Raw genomic sequence first — 24,609 nt, 5'->3', positions numbered from 1 at the left:
CCTTTACGCATAAAGTGCATGCGTATATATGTGTGTTTTTTGGGCCACCAACGATATATAGATGATCGAGAGAGAGAGATCGAGATTGAAATCCCCAAGAATATATATGTTCATATATACATTAAAATATATGCACGAATGCATTGTAGGCCATGCATGCACACTAATTATATATATATTATGAGGCAACTTAATCAAATGTGTTTTCATTCGAGAGAACTTGTCAAAATTCAAGTTAAATAATTTATCACGATAATTATATAATTAATTAATGAATCTCAGGGATATGTTATACAACATGATCGATATAGGCCATGTATATTTTAATTGGTGTTAATCTACTGTTTGCTAGCTAGTCGTTATATATAGAGCATGTTTTTATTAGATCGGGTTATATCTAGTATAGTTTAGGGTTATGTGTTTTAATTAAGTAGGGTTGATTAGCTAGGGTTAGTTACATATATATATGGTTTAGGGTTAATGCATGGCGCATTTAATTAATTTAATTAGAGGACCGCGAGGCACCCCAGGGCTGCTCGATGCACAATTAAGTGTCGTTGGCCTATACATAGGGTTTAATTAGGGTTTAGGGTTAGCTAGGGCAGAGGGTTAGGGTTAGGGTTAGGGTTTAGGGTCTAGGGTATAGGGTTTAGTGTTTAGGGTGTTTAGGGTTTAGGGATTAGGGATTTAGGGTTTTAGGGTTGTTTAAGGTTTTAGGGATCATCGAGTGCGCACACACATTATTAGATCGAGGCACCCGCGCCTTTACGCATAAAGTGCATGCATGCGTATATATGTGTGTTTTTTGGGCCACCAACGATATATAGATGATCGAGAGAGAGATTGAAATCCCCAAGAATATGTTCAAATATACAATAAAATATATGCACGAATGCATTGTAGGCCATGCATGCACACTAATTATATATATATTATGAGGCAACTTAATCAAATGTGTTTTCATTCGAGAGAACTTGTCAAAATTCAAGTTAATTAATTTATCACGATAATTATATAATTAATTAATGAATCTCAGGGATATGTTATACAACATGATCGATATAGGCCATGTATATTTTAATTGGTGTTAATCTACGGTTTGCTAGCTAGCTGCAATATATAGAGCATGTTTTTATTAGATCGGGTAGCTAGTATAGTTTAGGGTTATGTGTTTTAATTAAGTAGGGTTGATTAGCTAGGGTTAGTTACATATATATGGTTTAGGGTTAATGCATGGCACATTTAATTTAATTAGAGGACCGCGAGAGGCACCCCTGGCCCGCTCGATGCACAATTAAGTGTCGTTGGCCTATACATAGGGTTTAATTAGGGTTTAGGGTTAGCTAGGGTTTAGGGTTAGGGTTAGGGTTAGGGTCTAGGCCGGGTTTAGGGTTTAGTGTTTAGGGTGTTTAGGTTTAGGGATTAGGGATTATATATTTACGGTTTTAGGGTTGTTTAAGGTTTAGGGATTATCGATCGAGTGCGCACACACATTATTAGAGGCACCCGCGCCTTTACGCATAAATTGCATGCATATATATGTGTGTTTTTTGGCCACCAACGATATATAGATGATCAAGAGAGAGAGATTGAAATCCCCAAGAATATGTTCAAATATACATTAAAACATATGCACGAATGCATGGTAGGACATGCATGCACACTAATTATATATATATATATTATGAGGCAACTTAATCAAATGTGTTTTCATTCGAGAGAACTTGTCAAAATTAGAGTTAATTAATTTATCACGATAATTATATAATTAATTAATGAATCTCAGGGATATGTTATACAACATGATCGATATAGGCCATGTATATATTAATTGGTGTTAATCTAAGGTTTGCTAGCTAGCTGCTATATAGAGAGCATGTTTTTATTAGATCGGGTTATAGCTAGTATACTTTAGAGTTATGTGTTTTCATTAAGTAGGGTTGATTAGCTATGGTTAGTTACATATATATGGTTTAGGGTTAATGCATGGCACATTTAATTTAATTAGAGGACCGCGAGGCACCCCCGGCCTGCTTGATGCACAATTAAGTGTCGTTGGCCTATATATAGGGTTTAATTAGGGTTTAGGGTTAGGGTTAGGGTTTAGGGTATAGGGTTTAGTGTTTAGGGTGTTTAGGGTTTAGGGATTAGGGATTAGGGTTTCAGAGTTGTATAAGGTTTAGGGATCATCGATCGAGTGCGCACACACATTATTAGAGGCACCCGCGCCTTTGCGCATAAAGTGCATGCGTATAGTTTAGGGTTATTTGTTTTAATTAAGTAGGGTTTGATCAGCTAGGGTTAGTTACATATATATGGTTTAGGGTTAATGCATGGTACATTACATATAGTTTAAATCTCAAGAATGTTTATACATGATAGGCCATATGTGCAAAGGAATTTTTTTCCCCGTGAACTTGTCAAAATTCAAGTTTATCAGTGCCAATGGAAACTAGTCCAAAAAATTACATAGAGGACCAAAAGTACTAGACAATAACTAATAGAACCTGCAACTTTACAAAAAGGACCCCAAAACATATAGAAGAAAATCAATCGAGTCCTTCTCGACCGCACATCGATCTCTCGCTCCGCATCCTTTCCAAAGCAACTCCGTCGCCGGGGACGCACCACTTGGGACGGTGTCGCCGGTAGTCGCCAGGACGAAGGAGAAGAAGGGCCTCAAGCAACGGCATATTGGCTCCGAGAAGGGCCGCCGAAAGGCCAAGATGTGCACGGGCAAGACGGATGACGCCGTCGTATGCCCCGAGCTTGTGAACTTTAGCAGCTTGACTTCCCCATTGGCCGGATCCGAAGCACCGACCAAAGCAAGCCTCACCGTTAGCGCCATCACATTGATGGCACCAGATCGGGGTTTGGCCGGCAAGATCCGCCGTATTCACCACAGGCCGATCTCGAAGCCGATGACGAGATCCCCGACTCCATTGCGCCATTCTCGCTCATGGGAAACACCGGATCTAAGCTTACAACAACACTAACTCCCTCGGATCCAAATTAGCCGACTCAACTTTGCTTATCTAAATATGGATGTATCCACACATGTTTTTACTCTAGATACATACACGTCTAAGGAAAGTTGAATCAATTAATTTAGTTCGGAGGGTGTACAATATACAGAGAGAAGTCGGCCTCGTCTCCGCTGGCGAGGCCGCCGGAGAGAAGGGGGAGAGTGAAAGTGCATGGAGCCCCCATGTGTGGTTTTGGTAATTAATGACAATCCCTATGGACTAATGTTTGCATTGAGTTATATTTGTAGGAGTTGTCCATAGGCAATTCTTGAACCATATGTTGGCTTCAAGGTTGCAATAAGAAGAATTTGATGAAGGATATCAAGTGTCAAGTATGTCTTGAAGATGAAGATGGAGTGAGCCCTCAAGTTACTTCAAGACATCAACATGATGAAGAATGAAGAAATGAAGTGCAAGTTCAAGATGAGCCATCTCTAAGAGATCATTTGCTTGAATCTTGCCATCCATATGGTGTTCATGGATATATGAAGTTGCACCGAAGAAGAAGCTCTCCCATGGTGGATTATGGGGGAGCAATCCACAAGACTTCGTCAAGCAAGCACAATCAAGAAAGGTGTTCCATCTTGTTGCGGTCAAGATCGTCATCATCAAGCTCAAGTGGAATGCTCAAGGTTAAGGTTTGCTCTTGATAGGTTTTCTTTCTCACCGGTCTCATGGTGTAGTTGGAGACCGGTTTATAGTTTAGTTACCGTACTATCAAGAGGGCTCTCGAGTGAGTAATTCGATCGTATCCTTCGGAGAGCTCAAACCTTTGCGTCCTTGCATCATATTTCTTGGTTGTTATTTGGATCTTATCCATATGGTGTTTTAGAGCTTGTGCTTATTCTCATGACAAGCTCTAGTTCATCGAAAACGGATTCCGCATGAATCACTTGTTGCGTTTTCGATATTGGAGTTTTTCTCGGTTTCTCGTATTGAGAGGTTTCACTCTAAAATACATAGAAAAACCTACCCCACTTGTTCTTAAGCTTTTCACTCTTTGTGGGGTAGCTCTTGTCATCTTCTTTACAACAAAATTGGTTTCACCTAAATCCGAGTTTCCTAACTCAAGTTGTTGCATTTTCCATATTGAAGGTTTTACCGGTTTGCTGTTTATAGATAGGTAAAACCTTTATCCATTTATTTCTATCCTACCTTACTGGACTATGATGTTTCCCTGCATGATCTTGTAGAGCTTGTTACTAGCTTCGAAACGAGCCCAAGATCATCAAAATCGGAGTCCGGATGCAAAAGTTCTTAAGGTTTTCGTACCGGGTGTTTGGGTAGAAACAGGGAGGCCGGCAGTGCCGCTGGGAGCACTCCGGCACTGCCGCCGGGAGCACTCCGGCACTGCCGCCAGGACGCGTTTTTGGCCCCAACGGGCAGATTTCTTTGCCCCTATTTAAGGGGGTCTTCTTCCCCAAAGTTCCCCAACTGTTAGAGCTCGTTTTGCCTCCATTGTTGACCTTCTTTGAGCTTGCTATCTCCCTCTCCCTCCCATGAATCTTGCATCTATTTGAGAGAAAGATAGAGGAGATCTAGATCTACATCTTCACCAATCAAATCCCTCTCTTTGTGAGGGGAATCCTCTAGATCTAGATCTTGGAGAAATTTGGTGTTCCTCCTCTTTGTTCTTCCTCTCTTATTCCCCCAATAGCTTTTGTAGCTTTGTTGGAATTTGAGAGAGAAGGACTTGAGCATCTTTGTGGTGTTCTTGACATTGCATTTGGTGCATCGGTTTGAGTTCTCCACGGTGATTCGTGGTGGTGAAAGCAAGAAAGTTGTTACTCTTGGGTTCTTGGAACCCTAGACGGATTCTAGGCCTTTGTGGCGATTTGTTGGGAGCCTCCAATTAAGTTGTGGATGTGTGCCCCAATCTTTGTGTAAGGCCCGGTTTCCGCCTCGAAGGAAATCCCTTAGTGGAACCGTGACCTAGGCCTTTGTGGCGAGGGTCACCGGAGATTTAGGTGAGGCGCCTTCGTGGCGTTCGGTGTGTGGTGTGAGTACCGCATCTTGGGGTGAGGCCTTTGTGGCGTTGGTGTGCATCGAGCAACCACACCTCAAGGTGAGCCTCTTGTGGCGTTCGGGAGCACTAAGCAACCGCACCTCTCCACCGGAGATTAGCACTCGCAAGAGTGTGAACTCCGGGATAAATCATCGTCTCCCGCGTGCCTCGGTTATCTCTATACCCGAGCTCTTTACTTATGCACTTTACCTTGTGATAGCCATCGTGCTTGAAGTTATCTATATCTTGCTATCACATTGCTTGTATTGCTTAGCATAAGTTGTTGGTGCACATAGGTGAACTCTTGCTTTGAATAAGTTGTTGGTGCACATAGGTGAACCATAGTATATAGGCTTTGGGCTTGACAAACTAAACGCTAGTTTTATTTCGCATTTGTTAAGCCCATCTCGTAAAATTTTTAAATCGCCTATTCACCCCCCCTCTAGGCAACATCCTTGTCCTTTCAATTGGTATCAGACCAAGGTCTCTCATTCTTAGGCTTGACCGCTTTGAGAGTAAATATGTCAGTTAGGGGATTAGCTCACAATAACTTGTTTATATTTGATGGCACAAATTATGATCTATGGAAAATTTATGTGCTTAATATTTTGCGGGGTATCTCCCCGAACATGGAGCGATTTCTTGACATGGGTTTTTCTTCTCCTAAGGATCCCCAAAAATTATCTTATGAGGAGAAGAAAAACTCTTGTCTCGATGCTCTTGCTTCTCATGTGTTTTCCATTGTTGTGAGCAATGTAGTTACTTCTTCAATCATGCCTTTTGGGAGCGCTCATGAATTATGGACAAAGCTTCAAGACAAATATGATGTGTCCAATATTATTGAGGATGATTGTATTGCTTCCACTTCCGGCCGTGATGAGTTCTCATCTTCATCCACTTCACCAAAGTGTGGTAAGACACAAGGTAATGATATGGTGAGTGGTGATGAAAATTGCAATGTTGATATTGAGCTTACTATTGATGATTCATCATCTCTATCTCATTGCAACGCTTCATCTATGGACATAAACACATCTAGCACTAGAAATCATCAACATGCTTGTGTTGATAGTCCTTGCATATCATGTGTAAGTTGCTTGAATAAATCTCATGATGATATGCTTGCTTTGTCTTGTGGCCATGATAAACATGCTTCTATTTCCTCTAGTTGTTGTGTGACTAACAATGTAGAGGAAACCAAAGATTCTATTGGTCAAGACAAGATCTTAAAAAGAGCGTCAAGTAACTCCTCATCTTTATCTCACGGTCCTCATATATGCCTTATGGCCAAGGGTTCCACGGTACCTCCTACCATGGAACCTAATATTTCTCGTGGTGATAAGGATGAGGATGAATATGAAGAAGAGGATTGGGTTGTCTCTCTACGCGATAAAGGTGAGAGTGTATTCAAGGTTCTTTACAAAGATAAAATTGCTAGCTCTCACTTCTTTGAAATCTTGACTACCGCTATTGAGAGCCAAAAACTTATTTGGGTGCATGAGAACACCATTGATAAAAAGGGTGCTCTTGAACGAGAGTATGCCAATGATGTAGCATCCCTAAAGAATGATCTTGAAGAAGAACAAGAGACCGTAGCCTCTCTTGAAGAGCAACTTGAAACCCTTGAAGTGTCTCAAAATGAAATAGTTTCTAAACTAACTAAGGAAAGAGACCATGCTAAAGCTCAAGTAAAAATGCTTAAAAAGGAAAATTCCAAAGTTGGCGTTGGTCATGATAAACTTGTTAAGGATCTAGATGATCTAGACAAGGCCCACAAAGTCTTGGAGAGCGAACACTCTATCCTCACCAAGTCTCATGAGAAACTTCAAGCTTCTTATTTAAAAGAGCATGCTATGTTACCCTCTCTTCTTAATATGTCTTGTGATGATGCTTGTGCTACTAACTCTACTTCTTGTGAAGCATCTATCTTGAAGGAGAATTTTGAGCTTAGGGCTCAACTTGATTTGCTAACTATCAATTATGGGAAATTGGAAGAAAATCATGGAAAGCTTGCTAGCTCCCATGAGGATCTTCTAGCCTCTCATGATAGGCTAAAGTTAGCTCATGAGGCTATCTTATCTAAGGCAACACCTTGTGAGCCTCATGTGGGTACTAGCACTACTACTCAAAATGTTATATTGCCATGTGCTAGTCCTTGTAATTCATCCACTCATAATATTGCTAAATCTTGTGATGAATTATCTTCCTTGCCTTGTTGCTCTAACAATGAAGGTTCTACTTTCTCTAGTACTTGTGTTGTTACTAACCATGTAGAGGAAATCAAAGAGCTCAAGGCCCAAGTCTCTTCTTTGAAGAACGACTTGGTAAAGGGTCATGAAGGGAAATGCAAACTTGACAAGATGTTGAGTGTGCAACAATCCCCCAATGACAAGATTGGACTTGGATTCAACTCCAACAACAAGAACAAGTCCAAGAACAACAAGATTAAGAAGGGCCAATTACAAGTCAAAGACCCGGCCAAGATTGTTTGCTTCAAGTGCAAAATTGAAGGGCATCATGTTAGATCTTGCCCTTTGAAGAAGAAGCAAAAAGGGAAGCGGCCTCAAGCTCAAACTCATATTCAACCTCAAGTTGAAGAAATGCCACTTCCCAAGAAGAATCAAGCCAATGCTCCCATTGTGGAGAAATCTAGTGAGAAGAAGGAGAAGAAAAGAACTTGCTACATATGCCGTGAGAAGGGCCACATCTCCTCTTTTTGCACTATTGGTACCTCATCCAACTCTATCACCATTGATGATGTTTATTCTCTTCGTAAGGATGAGGGTGGCAATGTGTTTGCCAAATTTGTTGGTGCTCAAAGTGGTGTCAAGAAAAGAACCATTTGGGTTGCCAAGCCTATTGTGACTAACCTCTTAGGACCCAACTTAGTTGGGGACCAACAATCTAAAATTTGATCAATAGGTGCTTGTTGGAGGGCATTGGAGACTTGGCTACATCATGAAGAATTAAGGGATCTTCATCATTTATATTATCTCAAGCCAAGTCTTTTGGTTATCTTGCTTCTATCATGTATTCAATGTTCCTCCTTGCGGTAACATGTTCTCAACTCACTTATATTGAAAGTTACTCGCCCCTTTGCATGTGTTAGTTTTGTTCCTAGCATGTGTTTGTATATGTTGTGCTTCCTACTTGCTTTTCTTGAGAAATCAAGTCTATGTATGTTGGGTTGCACACCGTGTACTTGTGTTTATGTTGGAGCCTCTTTGCATCTTGTTGTATCTTATATGGCTCTTATGAGAGATTAATGGACTATAACATTTTGGGGGAGTGATATGCCTTTAGGAATTTCACAATCCTAACAATGTGTGTACATGAGGAATATCACTTAGAATTGATATTGCAAGATTATCTAGTCTCTATGTGGTATGTCATCTTCATGAGAAATTCAAATTCTAATGTCCATTAATATCTCTAGTTGGATCTTATTTACCTCTTGTGAAAATAAATTCCTTATCACATTATGGGGGAGTAATAAGCTTTGTGCATATTACAAGCCTAGGAAATGTGAACTTTTGAGGTTGTGTCACATAGAATTGATATTGTAAATTATCTCTCATATGTGACATGTTTTCTCAAACAAGTTCCAATTTGCTTAAATGGCTTCATTGCTAATATCTTTGTGGATCTTATTTGTGGAAGTGTTTCTTAGCATGGTTTTTCACAATGTGTCCCTCAATACATTTTTGGAAAACCATATGCTTCAAGTCATACTATTAATTGCTTTGCATGTTGGTATGAATACTATTAATTGCTTTGCATGTTGGTATGAATACTATTAATTGCCTTGCATGTTGGTATGACTAAATGAAGCTATCAAGAAACTATCTTTGCATGATGGTTAACTCTTATCTTTTACCATATGCTTTGTTCGTTGTAAATATGATCTTATGTATACTTACAAACTACCTACGGGAAATACTTCCTCATACCTTTTGTCCTAGGACAATTGGTAATCAATTATGAGGTAGATATTTGTTGATCATATCTACATTGGCTCTTGTATTTATATTGCCTTATTTATTGCCATGAATTTGTTGTGCTTTGACTCCCATGTGTCTTCCTTGCATCTTATGGATCTAATTTGTCTATTCAAACTTTCTTAGCATTTTAGTAGATATAGGTAGCGTGATGATCCTAGTTTTGTGCATTTAGTATTCATATGCAAAATCCTAGATAATGCACTAATCTTGGGGGAGCTCTCCTATTTTTGTTAGAATGCTTAACATCTCTTGATCATTATCAAAAGTTTGGTTTTGGGAGACATAAACTTTCTTTTTGGTACTTTATGCCATCATAAAAAGTTTCGAGGGTTTGGTTTATTCGTTGGAACCTTGCTCTCTTGGGAGTTGGTTATCTCATTTCTTTGTGTTTAGGTTTAATTAGCTTCTTATAATGAGATAAGTCTTTGGAATCAATCTAGTGTTGATTTGATTCTTTGATATAATTTGGACAACCATTGTCTCTTGATTTATTTGGTGTTTTGTCCAAATTGTATCTTCCTTTGGTTCTTGAAAGTATTGTGCATGCATATTTAATATATGTATATCGTATGGCATGTGTTACTTTCTTTGATCCAATATATAGGGTAAACTCCATCAAATCCTAATTTGGCTAAGATGTGCATGAAATTCAATTTCATATCTATATGCACATAGTATTGTGGAGTTTATCCCATATGTTGTAGTGTGTCTAACTACTTCGGACCCAATTATTTTGGGGACCATTTTGGTACTTACCTTTGTGTTAGGTACAATGGATATGCATTGGATGCTTGTCTCACTCTTGGAAAGAAGTGGTGACTCAATGGTAACTTGAGGCAAGCTAGGATGGTCAACGAACACATATCTACTACATCCACACCAATGCTATCTTGGTAACAAGTATCTTCTCATGCATACTTCTTGTATCCAACCTTATGGTTGCATCTTGGCATGAATCTCTTGATTTGCAAATGTTGTGCTTCTTGCAAAAGTCTTAATGAAACCTCTTTATTGTGAATGTGAGTAATTTGAGATGAGTGCATTTGTTGGGAAGTATTTTAAATCATGCTCATGATTCATCCATCCCAACTATGTCTATCTAGCAATTTTGTTGCATATCAATTACTCAAGCCTCTCACATGTGCAATATCGATGAAAGTGCAAATTGAGTTATTTCTTTTAGTATCCTCGTTTGTGATACTTGTTGCCTTTCTAAATGCATCCCAACTATCTTCTATCCCTTGTTGATATTTGTAATGTATTTTAGTTGTTTGTGGTTGAAGCTCATGAATGTACAATAAGATAAAATTGAGCCTTTGGCCATGCTATTAAGCAAAAATTATTATTGGTATATTGCATGACTTCATTTTGGATATCATGCTATATTTCTTTCATATCTATTTTGCGTGTACATGTTTCGTTATGGATAAACATCTTAGTGATTTTGTCCACTTAGTGAAACTTATACACATAAGAGATGATACATCTTCATTTGATATCTTATTTTTTGTTGTTGTATGTTGATTGGTCAGTCTAAGCAATATAATTCATTGAAGACTATGATGATGCTTTTTGCTCATCCTTGTAATAGTCTTATAATATGCTTTTTCATGCCTTTCACATATCCTCTTGGTTGAGCCTTTTATTATGGTGCCTCTTACTTGTTGCTCAACCATTTGTTTGATGCAAGTGTTAAGCTTAATTGTCCATCTATGATCTATTGCAAATGTTTGTGTCTTAAATGGTAATGAGGGAGTTAGGATTCCATGTTATGCATATTGTATTCAAATGCAACATTTTAATTTATGCATGTACCTTGGGGAGCTTCCTCATTTTATTAAAGGCACTATTTTGTGGTGATCATTAGAGTTTGATTCACTTGGTATCTTTTGTTTTGTATGATATTATGGGAGTGATGATTCCATGTTTGTGCACCTTATACTCCAATGCCAATTGTCTAGTTTTGTGCACAAACCTTGGGGAGCTTCCTCATATTATTTAGAGCAACCTTCTTGATCTTATCATAATATCTATCTTTATTTTGGTATCTTCTTTGGGGTTCATTTGGTTGCTTGCTTCATTTGTTGAAGCTTCTTGACTTTGTTATCTTTTTGCAATTTTTGATCCTATCTATAGTGTGATTCCTTCCGAATATTCGTCATTGGATATGTTGCATTTGATTCCACTCAAATTATGAGAAATGCACACGCTATGGAGGAACTCTCACTATATTGGCCTTCTAAATTTTTCACCCATTTCGGCAATTGGTGCCAATGGGGGAGAAGTTTGGAGGGTTTAAGGGAATTTGGTTATGTCTTTGCTTTGTGCTTAAGCATGTGCATTTATTGCATTGCATCTTGTTGCTTTGCATAGTTGAATATTTAGAGGAAACTCCACTAGGCTTTGAATGCCAATATATGCAATGAAAGTCAAGATCATTCACACATGCATATATTATGGGGGAGTTTGCTCTATATATTCAACTTACTTGTTACTTAAATTCCTTATATAAACCCTCTCAAAGAGATTGTCATCAATTACCAAAATGGGGGAGATTGAAAGTGCATGGAGCCCCCATGTGTGGTTTTGGTAATTAATGACAATCCCTATGGACTAATGTTTGCATTGAGTTATATTTGTAGGAGTTGTCCATAGGCAATTCTTGAACCATATGTTGGCTTCAAGGTTGCAATAAGGAAGAATTTGATGAAGGATATCAAGTGTCAAGTATGTCTTGAAGATGAAGATGGAGTGAGCCCTCAAGTTACTTCAAGACATCAACATGATGAAGAATGAAGAAATGAAGTGCAAGTTCAAGATGAGCCATCTCTAAGAGATCATTTGCTTGAATCTTGCCATCCATATGGTGTTCATGGATATATGAAGTTGCACCGAAGAAGAAGCTCTCCCATGGTGGATTATGGGGGAGCAATCCACAAGACTTCGTCAAGCAAGCACAATCAAGAAAGGTGTTCCATCTTGTTGCGGTCAAGATCGTCATCATCAAGCTCAAGTGGAATGCTCAAGGTTAAGGTTTGCTCTTGATAGGTTTTCTTTCTCACCGGTCTCATGGTGTAGTTGGAGACCGGTTTATAGTTTAGTTACCGTACTATCAAGAGGGCTCTCGAGTGAGTAATTCGATCGTATCCTTCGGAGAGCTCAAACCTTTGCGTCCTTGCATCATATTTCTTGGTTGTTATTTGGATCTTATCCATATGGTGTTTTAGAGCTTGTTCTTATTCTCATGACAAGCTCTAGTTCATCGAAAACGGATTCCGCATGAATCACTTGTTGCGTTTTCGATATTGGAGTTTTTCTCGGTTTCTCGTATTGAGAGGTTTCACTCTAAAATACATAGAAAAACCTACCCCACTTGTTCTTAAGCTTTTCACTCTTTGTGGGGTAGCTCTTGCCATCTTCTTTACAACAAAATTGGTTTCACCTAAATCCGAGTTTCCTAACTCAAGTTGTTGCATTTTCCATATTGAAGGTTTTACCGGTTTGCTGTTTATAGATAGGTAAAACCTTTATCCATTTATTTCTATCCTACCTTACTGGACTATGATGTTTCCCTGCATGATCTTGTAGAGCTTGTTACTAGCTTCTAAACGAGCCCAAGATCATCAAAATCGGAGTCCGGATGCAAAAGTTCTTAAGGTTTTCGTACCGGGTGTTTGGGTAGAAACAGGGAGGCCGGCAGTGCCGCTGGGAGCACTCCGGCACTGCCGCCGGGAGCACTCCGGCACTGTCGCCAGGACGCGTTTTTGGCCCCAACGGGCAGATTTCTTTGCCCCTATTTAAGGGGGTCTTCTTCCCCAAAGTTCCCCAACTGTTAGAGCTCGTTTTGCCTCCATTGTTGACCTTCTTTGAGCTTGCTATCTCCCTCTCCCTCCCATGAATCTTGCATCTATTTGAGAGAAAGATAGAGGAGATCTAGATCTACATCTTCACCAATCAAATCCCTCTCTTTGTGAGGGGAATCCTCTAGATCTAGATCTTGGAGAAATTTGGTGTTCCTCCTCTTTGTTCTTCCTCTCTTATTCCCCCAATAGCTTTTGTAGCTTTGTTGGAATTTGAGAGAGAAGGACTTGAGCATCTTTGTGGTGTTCTTGCCATTGCATTTGGTGCATCGGTTTGAGTTCTCCACGGTGATTCGTGGTGGTGAAAGCAAGAAAGTTGTTACTCTTGGGTTCTTGGAACCCTAGACGGATTCTAGGCCTTTGTGGCGATTTTTTGGGAGCCTCCAATTAAGTTGTGGATGTGTGCCCCAATCTTTGTGTAAGGCCCGGTTTCCGCCTCGAAGGAAATCCCTTAGTGGAACCGTGACCTAGGCCTTTGTGGCGAGGGTCACCGGAGATTTAGGTGAGGCGCCTTCGTGGCGTTCGGTGTGTGGTGTGAGTACCGCATCTTGGGGTGAGGCCTTTGTGGCGTTGGTGTGCATCGAGCAACCACACCTCAAGGTGAGCCTCTTGTGGCGTTCGGGAGCACTAAGCAACCGCACCTCTCCACCGGAGATTAGCACTCGCAAGAGTGTGAACTCCGGGATAAATCATCGTCTCCCGCGTGCCTCGGTTATCTCTATACCCGAGCTCTTTACTTATGCACTTTACCTTGTGATAGCCATCGTGCTTGAAGTTATCTATATCTTGCTATCACATACTTGCTTGTATTGCTTAGCATAAGTTGTTGGTGCACATAGGTGAACTCTTGCTTTGAATAAAAGTTGTTGGTGCACATAGGTGAACCATAGTATATAGGCTTTGGGCTTGACAAACTAAACGCTAGTTTTATTCCGCATTTGTTAAGCCCATCTCGTAAAAGTTTTAAATCGCCTATTCACCCCCCCCTCTAGGCGACATCCGTGTCCTTTCGCAGAGGAGCCGGGGAGTGGGAAAGACTCGAGAGAGAAAGAGAAGAGGAAGAAATGAGAGCTCCCCGGGGAAGAACATTATTTTTGTCGTTCTGCTCGTAGCTTGAAACTGAAAATTTCGGCCGCGCGCCAAATCATCCCGCCGCATCCATTCGAAAATCCCGTGACCAGTTTTACCCTTTTAAACCTGGTCCGGAAGCTACAACCCACCGACCATGGAGGGCTCATTCGGTAACAATGAAATATCTTGCCTAGATCCCGAACCCTCCCCACGAGCCCACACCCACCCACCAACCATTCGCCCCATTAGCTCAAAAATACTCTCACACGCCAAAGCTCGACTCTCTACGATACTAGATCTGCTTCGCCGCCGGCATACTCCTCCACGACGTAGCCTTGATCGTGTTGGCTGTCCACCCACCTGATCCGCTCCCCGCCGCCCTCGTCACCGACGGATCTGCTTCACCGCCGACCTCGCCACCGACGTATCCGCTTCACCGCCGACCTCGCCACCGACGGATCTGCTTCACCGCCGACCTCGCCACCGACTACCTCGGCGCAGCGGCTGTATCAACTTCACAGAATCCCTTGCCGACCAACCGGATCCGCTTCACTAACGCCCGCTTCTACCGAAACAGGGTCGATTCATCGTCTCCCGCGTTCGCCGCCGCTGGAATGCAAGTTGCCGCCCCGTCCACCCCGCCGCAGCTTGGTTAGTACGCTGGCCCGTTAGATCGCGGTGTTTCTTTAGCCATGTTTTGTGTAGTTATTTGCGGATCTCATATGCCGTTAACTTTCTTGATGTGTTGCTTCGCATGAAGTTTGTTTAAATATTGTACAGTACAAAAGCATTATCCGGTCGCTACCATCCTGTTCATTCTACCGACACCTGTGTGCATCCACATATTTATAGCCTTATACCCATTCATTTGCTGCCAACTGTTTTTGTACTGCATGCTATTGTCGCACTGCTTTTATAGTCATGCTATGGGCATTTCCAATCTGCTTGTTCTTATACCACGTCATTAGCTCACCGCTAGCCGCTAGCTGTTTTCTCGTGTCTGCTATTCTCACACTGCTTTTATAATCATGCTATGTGCATTTTCAATCTGCTTTCTATTATACCTCGTCTTTAGCTTATATAGTTATTGTTGCGTGCATGTCTGGTCTTTGTATTATCATAGACTGACTTGTCAATGTTATTTTTCCTAGGGATTGATCATGCGAACCACTTATTAGAACATCCAACATTAACAGCGGGGACGCTAGGGAAGGTTGGAATCTGAGTTCTTGGTTGGTAATTTTGGCAGTTTACTTCCGTTATTATCTATAACCTATATGCATTGTTCCTTATGCAAGAGATTAACACTTGGAACCCTGCCATAGCAATGCCATTCATGCTTTACTATGTTTCGCCTGTTTGATATGCTTGTCTTGGAGAAACTGCGAAGGTGATTTGAACTCGACATTTGGTCATTCTTAATGCCAGTTTACTTTATGTGGAAAACCTTGGCATTACCCTACTCTAAATCCGAATGTCCGAAATTCGTATCTCATGCAAAGCAACATCTAGTTGGTTTTAATCGATATCCGGTAAATATTGGCTTATTCATTTGGCAGCTCAAGTTTTTTGTTATTTGAAACTAGGCGACTTGATCTTAAATGTGATATCTAAACACGGATTAAGGACAATGGAGCAGGAGGATTAGCATTTCACTTGATGGCTGAACCTAAAATGACGAGCATGTTGACCACGACTAGTGCACGCAAGAGAAGGACTCGCAGCGAGCCGGTATGTGCTTAGTACATGCATCTTATCTTATCTTGTGCTTATTTACGCTACATGCTCGTTATCCGATCTCTACATTGCGTAATACATGTTTGAATAGTTAATTGTTGTAACTATGTTTGCAATGTTACCGAATGCGGTTTTAATGAAGCGAGTCATCATTAGAAGATAGTCGCCAAAAAGGATCTCGTAGCGACCCCGTGCAACATTATGATGTAAGTTTGTGCTTAGTACAAGTTCCATACATTGTCTTATTTATGCAACTTGTTATTATCTTATATCTACATTGCATAATAAATGTTTGCATAGTTCATCGTTTAACTCTTTTTGCATTATTATCAGAATGCGGTTGTGATGAAGCAATCTTCATTAGAAGTGAGGCCCACAAAAACTTCTGATATTTCTTCTGATGCATCTTCTCATAGCCGTCAACCTAGACCATTGCTTTCATCAAACAGTAAATATCTCAAGGCTGTACTTTATAAAAGACATGGTATTGCTCCTTTAAGATCCGTAGTCGATATGTTGACAAAGAGTACACAAGATTCAATCAAGGCGATTGCCAAATGTCAACGTGTTATTGATGATGCTAATAGAAGTCCTCAATGATTCTATGTAATTTTTTTATTTGGGCACATGAATTGCCTTGTAATTTTCCTACTTGTTTTATTTGTGTATGTAATTGTGTGTATCATTGATATCAGATTTTAGGCTCATGAAATTTAATGCATGTTGACTAGTCAAACAAGTAGGGCACTACAACTAATTGGGCCGGCCCACTTACAGTTGTGGGACCCACTTTCATTTTGGGCCGGCCCACTTCTTTAGTAGGTCGGCCCGGTTACACGATAGTGGGATCCACATGCTTATTGGGCCGGCCCACTATCTTGTTGGGCCACCCCATTTGGTATATGGTGGTCCCACATGGTAAATGGGCCGGCCCTTTAACGGAAGGTGGGACCCACATGTGCTTTTGGCCCGGCCCACTATCTTGTTGGGCCGGCCCACTTGCTATATGGTGGACCCCACATACTAAATGGGCCGGCCCTTTAACAAGAAGGTGGGACCCACATGGGTTTTGGCCCGGCCCACTATCTTGTTGGGCCGGCCCACTTGCTATATGGTGGACCCCACATACTAAATGGGCCGGCCTTTTAACGGAAGGTGGGACCCACTCGTGCTTTTGGCCCGCCCACTATCTTGTTGGGCCGGCCCACTTGCTATATGGTGGACCCCACACACCAAATGGGCCGGCCCTTTAACGGAAAGTGGGACCCACTGTGTTTTTGGCCCGCCCACTATCTTGTTGGGCCGGCCCACTTGCTATATGGTGGACCCCACATACTAAATGGGCCGACCCTTTAACCGGAAAGTGGGACCCACCTGTGTTTTTGGCCCGGCCCACTTGCTACACGGTGGACCCCACACACTAAATGGGCCGGCCCTTTAACAGGAAAGTGGGACCCACCTGTGTTTCGGCCCGGCCGACTTGCTTCTTGGGCCGGCCCGATAGGCCGTAAGGTGGACCCCACATGTTAAATGGGCCGGCCCATTTAAGTTTTGACCAGATCAACCTTAGAGGTTAGGCCCGGCCCACGTAACTAATGGACCAGCCCAGACTATATAGTTGACCGGTCAAACTATGTCAGCTGGCCCGGCCCGCTTAAGACGTGGCGAGGCCTCATGTGGGCCTACCATCTACCACGGGGTTTCGGCCGGTTAACGCCGTTAACCGCGGCTAACGGCGTCCGCCACGTGTCGGCTTGCATGAAGTCGGCGAGTCAACGGGCTCCCGGAAACACTTGCGCAACGGTCCGATTTTCCGTGGCGGAAGGGCGCCCAAGCGCGACGGACCGAAAAAACGTCGTTGGACTTTGCCTGACGCAGTTTCCACAACAGAACCCATATCGTCGGGTTAGGCCCATGGGCGACGAAAAATACCCCTTAGCGGACGATTTTGAGACGTTGTCTATCAGAACTTTTCTTGTAGTGATATGCAAGGTCAAGAAATATGAGTTGCTTGCAGCTTTGGAGAAATGAAGGGAAATCGCCTGACAACTTGTTGTTGGTCAAGCTGAGATGAGTAATACTCAGACTTGTCGTCTTTGTTGTGGATTGATTGACTAGGCAATCAGGAATTGACCCAGTGAGCTTATTTCTTGATAGATCTAAAATCATCAATGATTCCAGTTTGCACAAGCTTGAAGGAATGGTGCCAGAGATTGAGTTGTCAGGCAGATGTAGTGTTGCAAGTCTTGGCGCTCCGAAGTCAAATGGCAGGCTAGAAAATTTGTTTCCACTAAGATCCAAGTCGGTTAGATTAACAGGTAGCTTGGGTATTGGACCACTAAAATTGTTAGAACTAAGATCCATCTTAAATGATGTCATAAACTCCATTGTGGATGGTAGATAGCCACTGAGTTGGTTATGTCCCATCATTATCGAGTCCACCGAGGAAGCTGTTATCCAAAACGAATCTAGCACTATGTCAGATATGCTTGTGTTTGAAATATCAAGACGATATAGATGCATTGGCCATCTAAGCCACAACGGAAACTCAGGCCCTAAAAAGCATGATCTGAGTACAATATCTGTTAAACTGGAAGGAGGAACCCAAGTTGAATTCGGTGCGATGGCAATAGAATTATCATACAACCACATCGTCTCCAAGCTTGCTAATCCTGATAAATGACCTTCATGAATGACGCCATCCAGATTGTTTTGTTGCAGGTTCAGGTCCTTTAGCTTCGTGAGACCTCCGATCCACAGGGGCAAATGACCTGTGAGATGGTTCTCACTGAGATCAAGCACGACCAGATTTCTTAATGGTCCTAGCTTTGTTGGTATGCTTCCTGTCAAACTACTGTTAGACAAAGACAACCATGATAATCTATTCCAAGAACAACTAGGCAAAAGCTGAAAGATTTCTGCTATGCTCCCGCTGATGTTGTTCCCAGATGCTTTCAATTGTTCCAAGCTACATAGGTTCTTCAAGTTTGATGGTATTATGCCCACTAGGTTGTTTTGTGATAAATCAAGGCTTCTCATGGAGGTCATATTCCCAATCTCGTCAGGGAACATGCCACTGAACTGATTATAAGAGATATCAAGTTGCTTAAGGCTGGTCAAATCCCAAAACCAGTTGGGTTTGATAGGCTTGCGGAACTCGTTGGACGAAATGTCCAGAATTTCAAGAGATGACAGATTTGAATGCACATGATAATCAGGGCTGTTTTGAAGTCCGCAACCAGAAATAAGAAGAACTTTAAGGAAAACAAGACTATTCAGGTCCGGAAACAAGTTTGTAAGGTTGCCGAGATTTATATCACTCATATCTAGGTGTTCAAGGGAAGATAACCTCGGCAACCAGGCGATATCCGTGAAGTATGCGCCATGATTATAGCCAAGACTCAAGTAACGTAGGTTGGTGAGATTACCCAGCTGGGACGGTATCCTTCCCGCGAAGTCCGAGCCCAACAAGCTTAGATATCTCAAGCTGTGGAGAGAAGACAGGAAGTCCGGTACCTGTAGGCCGCTAAACCAGTTGCGGCTGAGGTCTAGATACCGCAGATGTTGCAGACCGAGCAACGAGGAGCTTATGTTGCCTCCTAGCATGGTTTTGACAAACCCAGGAGGCCCCTGGAGGTCGAGCTTCACAACATGGCCGGTTCTGTTGCTGCAGCCGACGCCCTTCCACCGGCAGCAGTCGTGGCCCTCCCATGACGAAAGGAAGTTTGCAGGGTCCGAGAGGCCTGCTTTGAAGTGGAGAAGGGCGGACCTCTCACTCGTGATGTAGCTGTCCGCCTTAGTGGAGGTGGTTTGTGTTATCAAGAGTAAGGCTATGGTTATTTGGAAGTAGAGGCATCTAAAGACGATCATTGTGTTTGGCAGTCCGGGTCTGTTTTGCTTTCACTATGGCAGCTGCGTTGGGCGATATATATAGAACAACAAGACCTCCAGTTTTAATGGCCAATAAGGTCTCTATTGAAGTCTTCATGGTGTTGTACATGGTCAAATCTAGCTTTGCTGGAATAAAGAATTGAGTCAAGTCATCCAATAATGCCTGGGATGGATGCTGATCGGAAAGTGCTACTGCAGCTGCGGAAACTTTTTCCGTGGGCTGGCTTCAATGCGTCCACACAAGGCATGGAGTCCATGCTTCAAGGTCATGTTCTTATGGAATGCACATACAGTATGTTATAGTTTTTTGTTAGCATTGTAAGATCGATTAAACTAGTGAAGTACTTCTGCACTGATGCTGTTCGGAAACTTCCCCGGGCTTGCATGTGTCCACACAAGGCATGGGAATTTTTGTTTTTTGGGAATAGAGCTGCTGACTCGAGTCCATGCTCCATGCTCTTATGGATTGCACATGTGCTTAAGGTTTGTTAGCATTCCAAGAATTAGTTAGGTTTTGCTAGTACTAGGTTAACCATAAATTAAGTTAGAGCTCGGTCGACGCTGGAACTGTTGGATTAGTATCGCGATTTGTGCAACTCAGAATTGCACGTTGGGTTGCAATTGCAGCAAAAAAAATCTCCGTTGCAAATAAAATTGGATGGTGTCATCTGATTTAATTCTAGGTCGGTCAAAAATTAGTCGCGTCCAAAAGTTAGTTGTTTCCAAAGATATAGAAAGAAGAACCGAACTCCTGGAGGGTGAAAGAGGAATCTGACTCCAATCTGGACTTAGCTTCTTTTTTCGGTTGTTTGTTGGCTGTAAGCTGCTTTGTCAGCCAATATACGTACCATTTGGAATTTATATTAATTTATTAAATCTGGGCATAATGCTTTTTATTTATCAAAATGTCGAACTGGTGCAGATATGTTTCTGCACTGATGCTGATCGCGAAACTTCTTTCGTGAGCCTGAACTTGAGAGAAGACGTGAAGAGGATCCTACTGGCCTCAGTGGCCTGGAGTAGTATAAGGCTGGACATGTATTGTGAAAGTAAAATGTGATGGAGCGTTCTACCATGATGCTGTGTTTGGCTGGGATTCATCAGGTGCTGCTTTGGGGAGTAGCCGAGTCGCCTATACTACCGAACGTTGCGATCGCACCATGTGGAAATGCTCTTTGGCTCATAGGTGGTAGATGCACCCATTGCCTAGAAAACATATTTTAAAATGTCGAAAAATTCCAGAAAAATATGTGTGCGTACATCTATATATTCTATGTTCGCACATAAAATGTTCGTGAAGAAATGATATTTTTTATGACCTGTGTAAAAAAGACAATTTTTGTGCTCAAAAATAACTTTTCACGATTTTTTTTTGTATTTTTTACATAGGTCACAAAAATGTCTTTTCTCCGCTAATTTTTTTTAAGTGAACATAACATGTCCAGATGTACACCTAGGATTTTTGTTTAGAATTGTTTAAATGAATTCAAAATATAATTTTCTTAATGGGTGTATCTAGACCTATGAGTCAAAACACCATGCCCTCGCACCATGCCACTATGTACCATTGCTTACCATGGTCAATCCTTTCAATGGTCGGCTACCATTAAACTGAAACCTGTATCAGATGGTCAGGCCCCAATGACTCCTACACGGATTGTTCCAGAAGTTCTATGTCAATCCCGTAAGAACACAATGCTCCTTCAGACGATACCAACAATGAGCAACCAATGGTGTCTGTTCCAACGCTACCACAGCCAGGGTACACGCAACTGAATTCTGCTTTAGTACCACGCGGATCTTTCATATATAAAATGACATAAAATTTGTCTTTTTCTCATATTGCTGATTATGTAAATTAATATATGATATGAAGAGAAATGTAAGTCCACTGTACAAATATATAGTTACCTAAGATCAAATCAGTGTACAAAATCTAAAAGAAGTTCTAAACGTTCTTAAGGGTCCACTAACAGATATCAAATCATAGCCTACACTACACTACACGTCAGATCAATGTTCTTGTATGAGAAAGGCTGAAGCCAAGCTTGGAGCCATAGTGTCATTCTCTGGCTTGATCCTGCCCTCAACAGGTCCAACAATAACTTACACACCAAGAAGTTGATAAGCTTTGCAGGCTTTCCTGATGTTAATAACTAAAGTTTCTATATTTTACACATAACATGCTTTCTAATGCAGTTGATGCAATGCAACCCAAAGAAATCAATCACCTTGTATCCACTATGAGTCTGACCATCCATCAACTTCAAGGGGAAGTGTCAATGTCCAGCAAAAGGGACATTGCTGCATACTAACATTTCCAGATGTAGTATTACTTACTGGACACAAAACAGATGAACATTTCAAACCAAGTTCATTCAACCCAGATAAACCAATTTATCCACGGAACAACAAGCTCGAACTTGGAAATGGCTTCAACAGACCTACACACAAAAGATTGTCGGTGTGCATTACTCACTAGCATTACATCCAGGCAGAGAGAAAGTAAGACATGGATGTTCTCAACTTTCGATAAATCGATGCATTTATTTATTTGAAAAATCAAAGATACTTCAGGTGAGTTGTGGAACACAATGTAAAACTGAGTTCAATCCTTTGAACAAATCATAACATATTGGGACAATCGATCAAAAAGCATAACCAGTCATTTGGTGATGTATACAAGTTAGACAAGTTGACAGGCTTTACAGGCATTCCTGATGTTGTGATGTTAATAACTATAAACTTTCTATATTTTCAGCAACAATGCAATATAAAAGAAATTAATCACTGTGTCCACAATGACCATCTGTCAACTTCAAGAGTGAGTGTCAATGTCGAAAAATGAAGACATGCTGCAGACTAGAAATTTCCAGATGTAATATTAATTACTGTACATAAACAGATCAATATTTCAAACCAGTTCATCCCAGCCAGATAAGCCATTCTGTCCACAGAACTACAAGTTTGAACTTAGAAATGGCTTTAACATACCTACACACAAAAAATCTGTCGGTGCACATTACTCACTGGCATTACATTCAGGCAGAGAGAAAGTAGAACATGGATGTTCTCAACTTTCGATAAAGCGATGATTTATTTATTTGAGAAAATCCAAAGATACTTCAGGTGAGTTGTGGAATAGAAATTAAAACCGAGTTCAATCCTTTGCGTAAATCATAACATATTGGGATAATCGATGAAAAAGTAAAAGAACCAAGTCAGCATGAGAAATGAGGGAACTTTAATATGAAGGCACAATCATCATCTGCTACGCTTCTATATTTTAATAGGCCACGGGACGCAAAATAGCAGCTGCTAAACTACAAATGTAGATGATACCGAGTCCACATGGACCATCAATGGGGGAAATAATTTGTTCTCTGAAGCAGAGTTAGAATCATGCATGGGTCATGATTTGATATACTATTTAATCACAGGCGGTAGGATAGGAACATAAAGCCTAATAATCTAGAGTTATACCGTCTCATAAGGAAAGAACCGGGCTATCGAACATAAAGTCATGTGTCGCATCCGAATCCTTCAAATTTGATCTTACCCTCGTATGCCTTAACAACATCTGGAATCTCATCGGCATGCTTCAATACGTATTTGGTCGAGAATTCCCTGGAAGTACCGAGCAACGCCTGAGGCAATTTGATTTCTCTCTGGATCCTCCCCTCCCTCATCAGCACGCTCAGCACGGCGCACCTCGGCAGGATGCACTTGTCCAAGCTATAACATAGAATCACAGGCCGCGACATTATAGCATGTATTCCAAGCTTGAGCTCGTCCAGCAAGAACCGGACCTTCTTTTCTATGTTGTCATCGGCCAAAGCCAGCATGGTGGGCTGGGTCTTGAAGGCGCTGAACACCTCGCCCTCCGACAGCCCGAAGCTTGTGTACAGTTCCAGCTTTCGAAGCCACGTCTCTCTCTTGAGGGTGCACATCACACCGAAGCAGTAGAGGGATCGCGAGTCCGCGATGCACATACCGATCTCCTTGAGGTCCTCGAAGACTTTGCTTATCCGATCCGGCGACAACCTGAGCACGCACAGGTTGATGACGAGGAGCTTCGAAATGGCAGCCTCGGTAAGGCCGCCGCGGCGGAGGGCTTCCACGGCGGGGCGCATGCTGGTCTCGAGGTCGCTGGAGAGGGTGCGGGGTTGGCGGTGGAGAGCTTGGCGGAGGTGGTCGTCGCTGCCGATGATGCCGCGGAGGAACTGGATGGAGGGGACGAGGTGCTTGTCGAGGCTGCGCGCGAGGAGGAAAGGTGCGGTGGCGAGCTTGCGGGGCTTGAAGCCGAGGGAGGCGAAGAAGTCGAGCTTGGGACGGAGGATCCTTTCGGGGTCGACTAGGAGAAGCACCGAGGCGCTGCGCACGATCCGGAGGATGTCCGCGTTGGCGAAGCCATAATGCCTGAGGAGTGCACACACGGCGTCGGCCTTGTCGGTGGAACAGATGCGGAGGCGTTGACCGGTGGTGGCCGCGGCGGCGGCGGTGGGGGAGAGGCCGCACGAGATGAGGTAGGAAACGGTGTCGGGGCAGGGCTCCGAGTTGGAGACATCGGCGACGGCGGACGAGGAGTAGCTGTTGCGGGCGGGAGGGATGGACTGGAGGGGATTTGTGCCGCCGCCGCCGCCGCCGCCGCCACCTCCACCTCCAGGGATTTGATGGATTCGGAAGAGGAGCCGCCGCCGGCAGATGGAGCCGAACATCATGGGTGGGGTGCGATGCCGATAGTGAGGGGCTGGGACTGGGAGGAGCGACTGGATTTGATCTTTTATTTTATTTTCAAGCTGAGGGTTTGATATTTTTATTTTCTTTACAAACAGAGGCAGTCCGTTCTCTCATCCGATTATACAGAGAAAAAATGTTTTAATTACACAAGTTTTCTGGACAAGCTCCAAGACACAAAAAACGGAAAAGTGATATCTAAGGGCATCTCCAAAATGTTCTACTAGTTACAATCGTCTCTAAGTATCCGCTTTAGTCGAACCAAAATGATTCTGTGGCCT

General features: G+C 42.3%; 1 protein-coding gene and 1 pseudogene across 2 annotated transcripts; both read right to left on the bottom strand.

Moving 5' to 3' along the window:
• The window catches only part of LOC124647896, a 36,151-nt pseudogene extending 16,581 nt beyond the window's left edge, over positions 1-19,570 (bottom strand).
• A 2,142-nt stretch (positions 19,571-21,712) lies between these two features.
• On the bottom strand, positions 21,713-24,314 carry LOC124646607 (transcription termination factor MTERF15, mitochondrial-like). Of its 2 annotated transcripts, XM_047186707.1 has the most exons (2): positions 23,151-24,314; positions 21,713-22,035 (listed from the first exon to the last, which is right to left on the bottom strand). In XM_047186707.1, exons 1-2 carry the CDS (start codon positions 24,310-24,312, stop codon positions 21,989-21,991), a joined length of 1,209 nt encoding a protein of 402 aa, XP_047042663.1. In that variant the 5' UTR covers positions 24,313-24,314; the 3' UTR covers positions 21,713-21,988. The 2 variants fall into 2 exon arrangements, with proteins under 2 accessions (XP_047042663.1, XP_047042664.1); XM_047186708.1 differs by lacking the exon at positions 21,713-22,035 and having other exon boundaries at positions 22,951-24,314.
• Positions 24,315-24,609: the final 295 nt, after the last annotated feature.

This window comes from Lolium rigidum, chromosome 4 (assembly GCF_022539505.1).
Source record: "Lolium rigidum isolate FL_2022 chromosome 4, APGP_CSIRO_Lrig_0.1, whole genome shotgun sequence".
Classification (NCBI taxonomy): domain Eukaryota; kingdom Viridiplantae; phylum Streptophyta; class Magnoliopsida; order Poales; family Poaceae; genus Lolium; species Lolium rigidum.
This window is presented reverse-complemented; position numbering and strand designations above follow the sequence as displayed.

Coding starts and splice junctions, on each gene's coding strand:
- LOC124646607 (XM_047186707.1), bottom strand. CDS start 24,312: ATGATGTTCGGCTCCATCTGCCGGCGGCGGCTCCTCTTCCGAATCCAT. Junction 22,036..23,150: donor TGTTGTTAAGGCATACGAGG/GTAAGATCAAAT, acceptor TTTTGTGTGTAG/GTCTGTTGAAGCCATTTCCA.